A 16,193-nucleotide genomic window follows, 5' to 3' on the forward strand; every position below is an offset into this window, starting at 1 on the left:
ACCACTCTTATCAAATAAAATATTTTTATCTATACAAAATCCAGAGCCCTTTTCTTGAAACTGCATTAAAATGGGTTTAAAGGGGAAAAATGTGGCAAAAGTGGCACAAATGGCAGAGTCGATGGTCAAATTTGACCGAAAAGGGTAAAAAATGGATTTTAATAGGCAAAAATGGGCAGTAAAAGTGGTAAAAGAGGATTTAATAGTGACAAAATGAGGCAAAAGTGGGTAAACAGAGGCATGACTAGATGAAAAGTGGCAACAAGGGTTTAAAATGGGAAAAAGATGTTAAAGTATGATTTAAATAAATTCAAAAGAGGCAAAAATAGTCAGTAAAGGTGGTGCAATAGGATTAATAGTGGCAGAAATTGGTTTAATTAAGCAAAATGGGCGAGAGAAGGTGGAATAAGATTAATACAGTTTAAAAAATGGTACAAAAAAGGTAAAATGGGTAAAAAGAGGGGAAAAATAGGCTGAAAGGGGCTAAATTGTTCTAGAGCTAAAATGGGGGGGGGGGGGTAGGATTTCAAAATGGTAAAGTGGGTCAAAAGAGGCAAAAATGTTTTAACAGAGGCAACAATTTGCATGTAGTGGCAAAATTGGGTTAAAATAGGTAAAACTGGGCAGATAAAGTGGTGAAAAGGGGTTACAAGTGGCAAAAATGGGCAGCGAAGGGGGTGAAATATGACTGTAGCTGCAGAATGGTTTATATGAGGCAAATATGGGGAAAAATGTGGTGAAATAGGATTAAAAAGTGGCAAAAGTTGGTCAAAAGAGGCAAAAATAGGCAAACAGAGGTGAAAAATTGTCAGATATTGGCCAGAACTGGAGAAAAGTGCAAAAAAACCTGCAAGGACAGTGTTGAAAATGTGCCAATAGTGGCAAAAAATGTTTAACAGAGCCAAAAATTGGTATATAAATGGTAAAATGGCAAAATTGGATATACCAAGTGGTTAAAAGGGGCTAAAAGTGGCTAAAATTGGTTTTAAAGTGGTATAACTAGGAAGAAAAGGTGATAAAATATGGTTGATAAGTGTAAAAAAAATGGTTAAATGAGACAAAAGTGGGTACACAGAGGCAAAAGATGGGCAGGAAGTCGCACAATGTGTGTTACAGTTAATGAAATAGGATTTAAATGCTTCTAAAATGGGATACATTAGGCAAAATGGCAGTAAAGATAGTGAAATAGGATTAAATGGTGGAAAAAAATTTGTCAAAAGAGGTAAAATTGGTTGACAGAGGCAAAAAGTCGGCAGATTGGTTGAAAGTGGAAAAAATGGGAAATGTTTTTTGAAATGTTTTAAAACATAAAATGATTGAAATGAAATTGAATTTTGATTTAAAGTGGCAAAAATGTGCAGAAAAGATGGTGAAGTATTATTAGTATGTGGGATGGGTTAAGAGTGCCAAAATGAGTTTGAACTGACAAATGGGTTGAGGAAAAGTAGGCAGAAAAAGTGCACAAAATTGATGCCAGGTTTCAGCAAGACTAGCATCAATGCTACTGATCCAACACATATGCACTGATACTATCAATAAGTCACATCTGAGGAGGGTCCCAGTCTCTGGGTTTATGGACCCAGCCAAATCTGTTGGCAGGCCTGTTTGCATGGAAATGTTAGCGAAATGTGATGAAAGTCTCTTGATTATTCCAAAGCATGTTTGACTTCGTCCCAGCAGTACAGAGTCTATTAAATCTCCTTAAACTGCAGCTATTGTTCATTGTTGAGCTACAGTATCATGTCAGGGCAGGCCTTTAGCTACTGACACCCACATAACATCATGCAGGGTAAGATCTGCTGGCTGCAAAACTCTGATCCTAAATTGAATGATCATGTGCTATCATGAAAATACCACCTCACTGTTCATTGCATCAACTTCATATGGCATTTGACTTACCATCTATGAAAGCTTCTCTGCAGAGAGAGAACAAAAATGCATCAGATCTAAAAGCATAGAGAAAGGATGATATGTGCACACGCTGGAGCAGGTTTAGTTCAGGTAGTCAGTGAGGTGAGGAGTTTCCTGCAGGTGATCTTTGCTACTATCTCAAGGCAATGCAGCCTGAAAACAGTGTATACACCATATAGAGGAGGGTGCAAACTTGGCAATGAAGTAAATCCTGAAAGTATATTCACACATGCTCCAGCATGTTGCCTAAACAGGAAATCCTCCTTTTGTTTTACATTAAAACATTGAAGCAGTGCTCCCCTTCACTCCTGCAGGTCCTTCTTGTTGTGTAATATATAATGTGTTAAATATTTGTTTCCCCTGAGGCAGCCTTACACATTCTAGCATGCAAGTATTTGCTGACACCTGAAAAGCCACTGTATGCACCACTTAATTAAACTGAAAGCGCTGTAAATGTGTTTTAAGCTTGCAGTGCATGGATCCGTGCATGCTCAGGCCTTTCTTACTGCCAATGAGTTGATTGTTTTCCCTGCAACAGTGGATACGCTGTTCAAGATTAGTTTGGTGTCTTCTTGACGGATGAAGTCATTTTCTTCCGTGTTATCTCTGCACTGCAGTTATTTCACTTGCAGTGAGTTCAGCGTCAATGAGATGCTACAGGATGAAGGGAACTCAGCGAGGGACGACACCAGAGACGTTGGCGGAGGAGGTAAAGCAATCCATCACACACTGCTGTGAAGATCTGAGTCATGCACACTGTCAATGACATTACCGTGGGTGTGTTTGGGAGATACATTAGGACTGCGTCCATGGCTGTCGAGTCATAAAGCTGCAGCACAAAACCACCCCTCTGCATAATCTTACCCACAAATTGGGCCAAGAAACGTATTAAGTATCATCCCCAATACATGTAGCACTCTAAAGTCCTTGGTGTCTCCTCAAGAAGAGCAGAACAGTCATTTGAGGCCTAAATTAAGCCTACCCTTCTCCCTGTGGAGACATAAGCACAGTTCTCGATTGATTCACCCCTGTGGAGAAAACAGGCACCAGCCAGCAGCTTCCAGCAGGCAGCAGGCAGCCCAGACCAGCACCGCCTCTGCAGGAGGGCTCGTCGACCTGCTCCTGCAGTGTTACATCTCTCCTCCTGTGTTTCCTTTGTTGGCTTTTTCTTGTCACTTTGATGCACAGATTCCTATTTTTATGAACAATACAAAGAAATGAGACAAAACTGAGACCCTTAGTTCCCATCAAATCAAGTCTGAAGTCGGCTAAAATGCAAACAAACAATACCATTATCAAGTTGCATTCAGACTGTTTTTCATGTGTGATGCAACAGGATGTGAAGTGTGTCAAAACTAGGAAGGAAGTGAGTTGATAGAAAGCCGCTGCAGAGGCACAAGAGTGAAGATTCAGAGAGTTATAACTAGATTTAAATGGGTTACAATGTGTAAAACAGCCTTCTAAAATTTCTGAAATCATTCTAATATCCAGAAAAAGGAAAAATATCTGACTAATAGCTTTATGTAAGGTCAACAATTATGAAACCAAGCTGCATTAAATAAACACCTGGTCTGTGCTGCCCCCTAGTGGAGGCATGAAGACGGTGCAATGAAGGCACAAGAAAAATGTGCTCTTTATCTATGGCTAACACAAGATTTACACAAAGTTACCAGTTTTTTTTTAAATTTTTGCCTTCAGACTTGTGTCTCCTTTGGCTGCATGCTTTATCATTGTAATTTTTTCAGCAGTAATACTGTAATAATATATCTGTATTCTGTTTGGTTTACCAGAGTCCCCCATGTGGCCACATAGTGAAACTACAACACAGTGTTGCAACGCTCATTAAAGGCTTTCCAAAGAACTTCATGAGAGTTCTAGAAATTTCTCTCAAGCACAGATCTGCATACGTGCTTATTTTGCATTGAGAAGTGTCACTAAACAGTAGTTAGTTAAACAGTTGAAAAAAAAAAACTTCAGTGTATTAGGATCATATTTATGTGTCAACTTGTGTTCTATCAGTGAAGCCTCAGTACATGATTTATTTAAATGTATTAATAAAATACAGTCATGCGCATAAGTATTAGGTATGTAGGATTCTTCACAGGGCTCAATTCTGGGATCATTTTCCTACAACCTGGGGCAGGGCAGCAGGTGGGGGGGCAGAGTCAAGCTTGGCACATTTTGACACACACGCGTCCCTCAGTAGCCAAGGTCAAGCTTGACAGCATCTCTTTTTTAAAGATGTCTTTTGGGGCCTTTATTGTAGATATGGGACAGCGGAAAGAGCCACAAACAGGCACAAGAGATTTGGGAATGGCATGCGTTGAAAGAGCCAGAAGCCAGACTTGAACGCAGGCCGCCGGCATTCATGGGGTGCAACCTAACCACTAGGCCATCTGCACCCCATGACAGCATATCTTTTCTCTGGGCCTTTTCAAACCCTCGTAATATGCCCTTGGGACATCCAGAGCATGACCACAGGCTTGTAGCAATGCTACTACCTGCCCAGACAGTACCCTAGGCCAGTGGTTCTCACCCACCATTAACTTCCCAATGAAAAATTGCGATCCAAATTTCTGATCATGTTTGACCAATCAGGTTCATCTAATGAAAAATATCCCAGTTTGAACCTCAAAAATGCAAAACATGCCACAAATTAAAGATAAGAGGCAAAAAAAGCTTGTTTTGTTGACATTTTTGACTCAATTTTATTTCCAGGAACACATTCAATACCCACTGAAAAGGGCTCTGCGACCCAGTTTTGGGTCCTGATCCACCTGTTGAGAACCACTGCCCTCGGTCATGCTTACTCCCCACATCCACTCCTCACTTTGCCCTAAAGGTGTGGACTTTGTATTTGTTTCTTTTTCCAACAGATTATTTTTCCATGCCTCTGGTAATATGCAAGGACATCCAATCATTCTTCACGCCCAGTGGTGCCCTCAGGTGGGCTTACTCAAGTCTCACCACAATTTTTGGTCCAAACATCTGCACAGTACTGTATAAATAAGAAAGCAGTGAAATATTAATGTAAAATACAAATTTCACAAAAATGCAAAAATAGTTAATGAAAGTTGAAAAGATTTCTAGAAACATCAAAAACATTTCCATCCATCCATCCTAAAATATTTCATGACACATAAAGACATTTCCCTCAATACAAAAATATTTAATATAAAGCAGAAATATATATATAAAAATGCTAGCTTATTTCAGGTCAGGTCAGGTGTGGGAGCATATCTTGATTTGGCACTTCCCCGTGTCAACCTTGGTCCTGTACTGCTCCAGTATCCTGATGGTCATTGTTCAGGCCTGCGCCAGGCCCATACCCAGCTCTCCAGGTATCTTTTCAGCTGACCCCTCCATGATGCACATAGCTGCCCCTGATGTCTGGTCCAGCCTACTGGGTCACAGGCATCCAGTTTGTGTTGAGCCGCATCATACCAGGGAAAACATACCGGATGCCCATAGAAGCACAGCCCCCGCCCCCTTATCCAGCACTTGACCCTTCTAATCCCCCCTCGTCTAAGCATGAACAAACATCTCTGGACATCAGTCAGGGTCCAGGCTTCATAAGAGTAAAATAAGACTGTGAGGACTAAAGACTAAAAGATGCTGACTTTTGTGGATACTGTAGTGCCACATCACCTTGCCCAGTGAACCTATCACCCCATGTGCGAGTCCAAGTCTGCTGTTGATTGATGAATTATGCTGCCATGATAGGAGAATTGTCACGCAGCTTCCATGCTTTCACCATTCACAGACACAGATTCGATGGCAGCATCTAAGGCATCCCCACATGCCTGGATCTTTGTTTTGGCTCAGGAGACGTGCATTCACAACATGCCAGCATCCTTACTCAACAAGTTAAGAGCCCCCACAAGGACATCTACAGTCTCCGCAAGGATCACAGCATCATCAACGAAGTCCAGACAGGTAATCTGGTCTTCAGGCACCCCTGCCTCACCCCGGAATCAACGACGAAGTCAGAGGTGAAGACACATCACTTCACAGCACACACACACACACACACACACACACAAAATTAAATAAATAAATTCAGAAATGCAAAAATATTTCATGGGAAAAAATAACAAAACATAGGGCTTTTAAACAACACCAAAATTGTACTAACAAACCCAATATTTTCCAAAACAGTTCTAATAATTAGACCTTGAGTTAAAAAGCCACTTACATGGTTGCTCAGTTCCCACTGAGTGTTGCTCTCCTGTGAAAGCAGCTGTGAAATGTCGATGTCCTTAAGGGAACTCTTCTCAGTTTAGACAAGCAAAGCAAACCCAATGATGTTATGATGCCAACAACATCATTGCAATGTTCTGGGCATAAAATTTAATGAGAGCTTGTTTATCTAAATGGAGGCTGTGAAATTTAGCAGATATGAAACATTGAATGTTTTTGAAGTTTCAGACACATGAGATGAAAGCCAGGCCTCTGCTGTTTGAATATTGATTTCTAGTTTTGGAAAACTTCTCTTCACATACCCACAATTAGCTGGAGTTGCAATACAGACTTGTGAAATCAGTCGTTACAGAGTTATTGGTCAATCTGTTAACCCCAATGAAAAATTCACCTTGATACTTACACACTTTTATGACCATTTTATTACATTTATTAACTGTTTAAAAAAGTCCTTTAACAAGATACTTGTATCAACAGGATATAAAACCTAATATGGCCACATGTGCAGTAGTAAATTATTAACGGAATTAGAAAGATTTAGGGAAATACTCCCAAGGCTTTCGACCAGACCATAACAGGAAGATTCACATAACCCTAATGTTTGTGTATGTGATATGAAGCAGCTACTAGAAAACTGTTCGTTAGCTAGGATGAAGACCATAGAGGAACCCTGCTAGCCTAATTCTGTCTGAAGCTGACAAAAGACAAGTAGTGCAAAAATGGTAGTTAATAATTCTACAGGTGGTAAACTGCTCCTTTTCAAGCTTTGTGCTGAGAGTAACCATCTTCTGTAGCCTCTAGAGAAAACCGGCGCTCTGCTAGTGGTTGGTGAGTTAGGCTGTCGATTGATGGTCTTTCAGTTAGCTGACAATCTGCTAGAGGTCTCTCAGTCATTCCAACTAGCTACTTTGCTAGGCTAACTGCTGCAAGTTAGGCTAATTGCCAGTAGGTGACCTGAAGGTATGGTTAACCATGCTGGGATAGGCTAACCTTCCGTTGGTGGATATTGAGTTAAGCTAACCATCTCTTGGCTGTCTCTATGTTAGGCTAATCATCTGCTAAAGGTTGCTAAGTTAGGCTAACCAGGGTAGGCCAACCCTCTCATAGTTAAGTTTGGCTACAGGCTGCTAGAAACCCCAAAGTTAGGCTCGCTTTCTGTTTGTTTCATGTGCTCTGGTGGTATTTCAGTTTGGCCAACCATCCACTGCAGATGCCTAGCCAAGCTAACTACTAATGGCAGTTGCTAAGTTAGACTAACCGCTGGGATTGGCTAACCCCTCCTTGGTTGTTGCTGAGTTGGGCTAAGCATCTCTTGACTGTCTCTAAGTTAGGTTTATTATCTGCTACAGGTTACTAAGCTAGGCTAACCATCTGCTGGCAGTCACAAAGGTACTCAAGCCCTCGTGTGGATTAGCCTAGCCAAGGTAAGTTTGGCTAGGCTAATCCACACATTTGTGGTTGCTGAGTTAGGCTAAGTAGGGCTTAGCTGCCTCTAAGTTAGGCTAATCATCTGTTAACAGTTCCTAAGTTTGGCTACCGTCTGCAGGCTATCTCAAAGTAGGATGAACTATACTGCTGGATGCTGTGATGGGATAACCCATCCTTAGTGGTTTCTCAGTTAAGCTAACCATCTTTAGGCATTCTCTAAGTTAGGTTTATCATCCTCTAATGGTTGCTAAATTAGGCAAACCATCTGCTGGCAGTCACTAGGGTAGGCCAGCCCTCTCACAATTAAGTTTGGCTACAGTCTGCTGGAAATCCCAAAGTAGCTGCTTAGCTAGGCCAACCATCCACTGGTGGTTAGTCAGCTTGGCTAGCTTCTGCTGGCAATTGCTAAATTTAGTTAATCTACACACAGTTAAAAGTGAGATTAATCATGCTGGCTGGCAGATGCTGAGATGGGCTAACCCCCGCTTGTGGTTGCTAATTGTCTCTGGGCACTCGCTAGGTTAGGCAAACCCACTGCTAGGGGTTTATTAAATAAGCTACAGCTTGGTGGAAGTCAAAAAAGTTGAATAACTCTCTGCTGGTGGCTGGGTAGCTTGGCTAGCTGCTGCTGGCAGTTGCTAAGTTTGGTTAAACATCTGCAGGCAGTCCCAAAGTGAGGCTAATCATGTTAGGAGACGCTGGGATGGTCTTACATGGGCCTGTGTTGGTGGTTGCTGGGTTGAGCTAACCATCTCTTGGCTGTCTCTAATGTAGGCAGTCACTATAATGGGCAGACCATCTGCTAGGGGTTTTAATATAAGCTACAGTTTGTTGGAAGTCGTGAAATTAAGCCAACTGTCTTCTTGTGCTGTCTTACTTAGACTATGTGTTTCAGTTGCTCAGCTAGGCTAACTACTACTGGGAGTCTCTAGATTAGGCTAGCATCTCCTGGTTTCTTCCAAGTTAACTGTCCTGGCAGGTGCTAGGGTAGGCTAACCCTCAGTTGGTAGTTGCTAAGTTAGGCTACCTGTCTGCCAGTGTTCTCTAGGTTAGGCTTACTGTGCTAGCAATTGCTTGGTTAGGCTAAACCTCTGGTGGCTGTCATTAATCTAGGCTCACTGCTGCAGGTGGTTGCTATACATTCACTACAGAGACAGGAAAGTGGTATCACAAATGCTTGTCACTCCTAAGTGGTTTTGAGATTGCATGACTTGATTCACAGTCTTTAAAAATGTCCTATTTTCAAGTATGAACCATGACATAAGCTGCTCATAAAAAAAGCTAAACAGGGATTTAAATTAACGTTGTACCCATGCATGCCTTTAGTCAGAGTTGTACCCTTTAATAAAAATAGACAGCTATAATAAATCACACAGAAGCATGCCCTGAATAAATCTGTCATGTGTCAAGATTTTCTTTTATTTTGACAGCGTTTCATAATATCATACAGGTAAACAAGATTTCTGCAAAAGTTAATATATCCATAGTGTTGCATTTCATAAAAATAGTTGCTCCACTTAGAGTCTTTGTGACCATCAATAGTACACTGAGTCATATTTATAGAGATATTTGTTCAGGGTCTACACACTGCTAGGACACTACACAGTGATACTGAGCCATTTTGGTGCAAGTTTATGGTGCTGCACGTGCTGTTATGTCAACACACACACTCTTTGCAAAGTATAAAAGAAGCTTTAGATGTGTATATTTTTTTGTTCTTTGTTGCTTTCCGTAGAAAAGTACATACAGTTTGGCTCAACGGAGACATCAGATGTGGCAAGCAGTGAGTTGTGCAAATGCTGAGCAAAAAATATGCACATATTTTTTTCTGATTCAAACAAAGTTATAAAATAAAGAAGCATGATAATACAGTATGAAGGTAGCATTTGCTACCTTTGGTCGGGGTTTTTATTTTGTGGTATTGTTCTATGCTCACAGCCATCGCTGCTTGGCTGATGAATTTCTCCAACAAAATAACTCGTATCCCAAAGCCTCTGTGTGGGATTGTGCATTAAAGTCAGGCTGCTTGTTCCATGTGTAATTACAAAATACAATGGCAAATGTAATGACTAGTCTTCCCATTTGCTTTTTTATTCTTTAAGCACTGTTTGCACTCCCCTCATCTCGGCAAACTGTTCTGCTTAAGTGTCTCTAGGCTCTTTTAGTGAGAATAAAATCACAGCTCAGTTTTGTAAGCAAAGTGTGTAAAGAAGAGGAAAAAAGACTGTGCTAAAGATTTCTCGTCTAGAAAAAAGAGTCCGTAAGACTGGTAGAGTTTTTCCAATACATACAAATCAAAATCAATTAAATGAATCAATTATTAAATTACTGATTAACTGCTTGACTGTTAGCTGCAACAGGAGATGCATTACTGTTGCTTTCAGTGAATTTTTGCAAGTTTTCTTTCCCATTCTTTCGAAAGGAAATCAAACCATTTTACTAAATTTCCGAGAACTATTCTAAAAAAAACAATAAAAAATTTGAAGAGTGTCAGGATTCTTCACTCTAAGCTGTAAATTTGCTGTAACTTTAACAGCATAAATCTTGCTTTTTACAGTTTTTCAGCAAGTTTTCAATACTGCTAACTCCACCAGTTCTTTCCAGACAACACTATATTTGCCATTTACTTCAATCTCCTCTACTTTTCTAATGAGATATTTATAGCAAAAAAAAAAAAACAAAGCTATTGTGTTAGCTAAGCGGGTAAATGTTAAAGTGAAAAATAACAGTCTGACAGTTTAATTAACTCAATAATTTCCCCCTGCCTACAGCAGTGACCTTTACGTATATCATTCCATTAAGGATGTTCCCAGGTTGCTATTTCTCTGTTCAGCACATTTAAATTGCATTTAACTGACTAGTTTTAAGAGGAGAAAATGCTCTGAAAAAAGTCAAATTCATTGCAGAGTCATTGTGTCAGTAGGTATGTGATGTTAGCCTGGTAGGCTGAGTAGAGTGTGGCTAAAGTTAGCAGCAAGCTCTGTCAGACTTTGCTCCTCTTTGCAGATTAATAATGTGCTTAATGTGGTTACTCATCAGTTTGGTTGAGTAGATATACACCAGTATAACTTTGAACAGCCTACATACAATTTTATTTCCATTTTCTAGTTCAAAACACTGCTATTCCACGCTTGTCCCTGCATGACGCAAGTCATAAACAAAATTAAGGTGCAGTCACCATTTTCTGCTGACTCATAGATCTAAGGTTAGCTTAAGTACCTAGCTAGCAAAACCAGCTCAGATATTTTAGAGGTATATCATATTTTAGCTTTCAGAATTGGCAGGAAAATTTTGAAATAAGAAAATGTTTTTATTCTATTTCTTTATTTTTCTTAGAATTAATGAGGAGTCAACTGGTTAGCTTTTTTAATTTTACATGTAACTTAGTGGCCCTCTCTTGGCTTTCACTGAAATTTAGCAACTTTTTATCCCTGCTCACTCCATCTATTCATTCAAGAACAAGAATATGCTTTTTTATTCAAACTCCTCCTACTCCCTTTTTCATGAAATGTTTGGAGCAGAAAAGCAGTGTTAGCTAGTGTGTTAGCAAGTGTGTTGGCAACATGGCTGTTAGCGAGAAATAAGGCTCTAAACTGTTTGGAAAGATCTTCATGAACCTACCCTGCGAAACAAGAGTGACCTGTTTATATTTCCAGATAATTAAGTATTGCTGTGGAAGCAGTGTTATAGCCAGGAGCACTATGCTTTATCCTCAGTCTTTTAGCAGAACATCACGTGTGTAGCTATCAAGTGGTTATTTAAGACCCCTATAGTAATGTGTTTCTTAAATCAAGTCATTTTTTGTTGATCCATGGAGCTAAGTTAGCTTAAGTGCCTAGCTTACAAAAGCAGCTAAAATATTTCAGCAAGCAAAACACAGTTATAATTTGGAATGAAAGAAACAAACCAGAATGAATGAGGAGAGGCTTCATCAACCAATTTCCTTTAGCATGTAACCTTAGTTAAATTACTTTAACTGTGTTTTAAATAGTTTTCATCCCTACCAACTCCATCTACGCTTTAAAGAAAAGAATAATAATTTTCTTCAATCTTCTCCTGGAACACTTTTCAAATGAATGTTTGGAGCAAAAATGCAGTGTTGGTTAGTGTTAGCAAGTGTGTAAGCTAAGCTAAATGTTGTGTTATCATTAAAAAAAAAAACACTCTCCAGTTTTTCTTTTTTTTTAGCAGGAACAATTAGAAAGTTTATCACACCTAGCCTGCAAAACAATTGTGACGTGTTTCTGTATTTTTTAAATAATCAACAATTGGTGAGGATTTTTTAGCCAGGAGCATGTAGCTCAAGTCTCAATTTTTTGGCAAAGTGTAATGCGTGAGTTTTGGTTAACTTAATTAGCTAGCTAGCAAAAGCTGCTAAGCTCTGTCAGTGACCGTTAAAATTCCAACATTTTTGGAAAATATCAGAAATGAACAAATATGTTTTTTGTTGATGTTAACTTGAGTCTGAAATACACAGTAGTGGATTAAGTAGCTAAATACCTTTACATCCAGCTTTTGTTGCATTACTCTTGCTGGTACTGAATTTCAGTAAGTTTCATGTTTGCCTACAGCACCCATTATTTTGAGGAATATAAATATACCATTTAAAAAAAGGAAGTTATGTTAGCTACATAGCTTCATAGCTATCAATGGCTAAGTTGGCTTTAGCAATGTGAGCTTTAGCAAACTTAGCTATGTAGACAGCATACCAACATAGCTGCTTTGTGAGCTTAGCTTAGTTATGTTAGCTATGTGGCTACATTATCTATAACTAAATTAGCTTTAGCAATGTTAGCTTTAGCAAACATAGCTTAAGCCAACTTAGCTACAAAGATAATGTTGATTCCCAGCTGCTTTCTAACTTAGCTTTAGCTACTTAGCTCTGTAGATAACGGAGCTCGCATAGCTAACAAAGCTGCGTATGTTACTTTTGTTTTTACATTTCTAAATAATCAACAATTGCTGTGGATGCTGTCTTTAACCGGTCACTTAACTTCTTTCTTTCAGTAGAACATATGTGTAGCTACCAGGTGCTTATTTTAAGACCAATTTGAGACGTGGAAATTCAGCCAGAGATACAATTTTCTGCTGAGTCATGGAGCTAAGGTTAGCTTAACTACCTAGCTAGCTAAAGTGGTTGATATCTGCCATTTATATCTGACAAGCCAGGTGGTGAAACTTTCTGAAAAGAGGAGGTTTTTTATTTGGTTGAGTCATAAATCAATGGTGCATTCGGGGGAAATTTTAGGAGTAAAGAAATGCCAGAAAAAACGTGAACACCCATATTTTTCTACCTTTTCCAGAAGAGTTGAACTCTATTGCAAATTGTGTGTACTGAAACAAATGAAAATGCACAGGGAGCTTTGGCATGGAGATGTACTCGTTATTATCACACAGTGTAGACAGAATCACCTAAAACAAATCAAATCAGCAGCAGGTAGTGGCTGTGACAGGTGCGACCTCACCTCAGCCCGTCAAAAAACCGTTTCAATTTCAGATCATTGATTTAATCATCCAGACAGGCTGCAGATTGTTAGAGGAGCAAAGTGACAAGTGGGATTGATTCTTCAACAACTCAATATCAGCTCTCATATAGGGGGAAATCACTAGCGTCAGACCCCATTATGAAATCATACAGAAAATATCATGACCCAAAGTGAACCTCTTGTACAAATAAGGAGTGTCAATACTTGTGGTAATAGTCTCATTTCCGTACATATGCTTGTGAAATAAATTATATATTTCACCATATCTCACTCATATATGAAAAAATACAGTTTAATATGTATATCTGTATAGTTGGTGTTGATAGCAGCCTGTTTCAAACCCTCTTGAGTTATTCTTAAAGTCAACCTCTGTCAGTCTAAGGCACTCTGCCCCTCGTGCAAGCTCCTTCTCTGGACACCACAGCTGGCGATTGCTTTGTTCATTAAGCACAGAAATGAGAGAAATGGATTGACACGACATTGTCGTAAACTCCCGTGGACTTTAGCACAAATAGTCGCAGTCGACCACAGCTGAGACCCCCGAAGTGAAATCACAGGAGAAGAAGGAGAAAGCGTCCATGTCGGTCGTCTCAGCACGGACTCCATCGTCTCTATTAAGGTTCAGTTCACTTAAAGATGATCTTATTTACAAAATGATCCCACATATTCATATTCATTATAATATATCTATGTCTATAATCATCTGAAGGATTATTCAAGACAGATTCAGGCCCACACAGTCGCTGTTAAGGCAAAGTTCTGTAGATTTCGTCTCCGATTTCACTCTTTCTTCCATTCGCTCTTGTCAAAAAAACATCTTTTAAACATTCCATTTCTGAAAACAGACTCCAACCGTGAAGATAAACTTGTAAAAAAAAAATCCGACAGCTGCTGCCAGTTGTTCGTATTTGCATGTTTTGCCCCCCAGTTTTGCTCAAGGAGAACTTAAAAATAGTTTTTTAAAACTCCGAATGATTCTCCAACACGCTACACAAACACGCATACTACTTCCGTTTTTTTTTTTTTAAAAAGTGGATGATTTTTTCCAGTTCTTAAGGTGGTGGGTGTAAAATCTCTCTTGAAATAATTTAGAGTACAGTATCATAAATAAAACTCTAAAAACACGTGGTCCAGATCACCCTGCCTCCCCTTGGTTTTGACTGAGTGGGATAATGGGGTCATAATGGGGTCAAAATGGGGTTAAAGGAGCACAGAAAAGTTGAGGGTGGTTTAGTTCAGATGAATTTGGCCACTGTTTCCAGCTGGAGCCGCGGTGTTATCTGCTCAGCGTGGATGTTCCCGTGCGTAGCGTGCTCGGCAGCTTGTCTGATCCGGGGATCTTCCACGGTCCCGGAGAGACCGTGGCCTTCCTCCCTGCTGCGTTTCCCCCGCTGCTGGCGCTCTTATTGGGCCGGCTCTCTCCCAGGCTCCTGTCAAACTCCAAATCCTCCCGACTGTTCCCGTTAGTGTGCAGGAGCTTTGGAATGCTGGGAGATTCTCTGTCATCGTGGGTATTCCTCTCCTTAGACCTTCCTCTGGTGCTCCTGGAAGGTTTGGTCTCCCCGCTCTGGCCCTCTTTTCCCCCTTCCCCCTCCACTGGCTGCCCCCTTTGCCCCTTATGGGTGGACCTGCCACCTTCCTTTTTGGCTCTCCCTCCGATTGTATCCAGACACGGGAGCTCGGCCTTCTGGGGGCTCTTGGGACGCTCCTTCCTGCCGTCTCCCAGGTCTCGAGGGGCGTCCAGAGGTTGGTCGGGGGCCGGGGTCAGATGAGATGAAGGCGATGGCATGGAAAGGCTGTCGATGGCAGGGGCTACTTCCGACAGGCTTGGGGAGGCTGAAGGGCGAGCATCCCATGGGGCGGCATTATCTGGAACAGACACGTACAAAGTCAATAACAAACCCACATTCATTTCTCCTGCTTAAAAGCTTGCACGCATGCCACAGCACAGCCAAACATCAAAACAAAAATAATCAACACAGCATCAGTCCTCTTCTACAAGCTAAAAGCATCAGAGTAAATATCAGAGCTGCACTACAACCGACTTCCCAACGTGTCACAGGGCAACTCCACTTTCAGAAAACATCAATCTGCCTCCCATAGCTCTCTTTAAAGCCACGGCCAATCTAAAACCTTGGCGGAAAATCGAAAACAGGTTTAATGAAATGGATGATGTGCCCAATAGGGTGGTGCTTTAGCGAGAATGAAAACCTCAAAGGCCGAGTGCTTCATCTCCCTCCCTCCTTCTCTGAAGCCTAAAGAAGTCAGTATCCGGTGTAGCAGCTGCAGTGAATCTACAGCGTGCTCCTCCACAACACTCTCCACTCTCACGGACTGTTAGCTTCCGTTTCTGCACCGATGAGTCTCGCTCCCTCGGCCATCAGTCACTCTCAGCAGGGCTGGGCAGGGGGCAGAGGCTAGGCTAGCTACACCGGCGCCATGAGGCCCAATTATAAGCAGACACTCACGCAGCGCTGAGGTTTACAGGAGGTGACACTAAGAGGGGAAGAGTACATGGTTGTTTCTATGAATGCAGCAACTTTGAAGTCTTTTACCTGCAGTATGCTATGATTCTATTTTTTTTTTTTTTGCCACTAGGAGGCAGTCAAACGAATAAGCAAAGACTGACAATTACCCAATAATATATAAAAATAAAAAACTAATAATCAATTTGGTAAAACTTAATTTTAATGGGCACTAATTACCTAGTTATTTTAATAATAATAACTATCAAGTAATTTCCTCAAGGTTAAGGTGGTAATTAACTAGTAATAATCTGGCATTTTACAAGTAATAACTTGGAAATATGGCAATATTAAGGAAGTATTTACCTAATAATAATATATTATCAAGTATTTTGTTGTTATATTGTGGCAATTTTCCAGTAATTAGGTGGTATTTTATCCTAACCCTAACCCTAGAATTTACATAAAATTATTCAGACAGTACTTGCTTTAATTTAGGTGGCCAAAATAAAGAAATAACCTGGGAGTTACTGAGAATATTATCATCGTATGTCTAAGAAATAAATTATTAATTACCAGAGAAATGTCACAATATTACAAGGGTTAGGATGAGGGTTAGAGACTGTACAGAAACATAAAAGTCACAGTTGTGTTGTATTTTGTTGGATTAGATCAGTAGAGGAAAAAATGAAATTACATTTAA

General features: G+C 40.3%; 1 protein-coding gene across 9 annotated transcripts in view; it reads right to left on the bottom strand.

Annotated features, from left to right (window-relative positions):
- Positions 1-8,951: 8,951 nt before the first annotated feature.
- Positions 8,952-16,193, bottom strand: part of magi2a (membrane associated guanylate kinase, WW and PDZ domain containing 2a) — a 416,404-nt gene continuing 409,162 nt past the window's right edge. For 6 of the 9 annotated variants that reach the window (XM_041780617.1, XM_041780616.1, XM_041780615.1 and 3 more), the window contains one exon: positions 8,952-14,894. In XM_041780617.1, coding sequence (XP_041636551.1) covers positions 14,302-14,894 — 593 coding nt within the window. In that variant the 3' untranslated portion in view covers positions 8,952-14,301. The remainder of the gene's footprint in view (positions 14,895-16,193) is intronic. The other 3 variants (XR_005991556.1, XR_005991555.1, XM_041780620.1) reach the window with 2 other exon arrangements.

This window comes from Cheilinus undulatus, linkage group 23 (genome assembly GCF_018320785.1).
Source record: "Cheilinus undulatus linkage group 23, ASM1832078v1, whole genome shotgun sequence".
Lineage (NCBI taxonomy): Eukaryota > Metazoa > Chordata > Actinopteri > Labriformes > Labridae > Cheilinus > Cheilinus undulatus.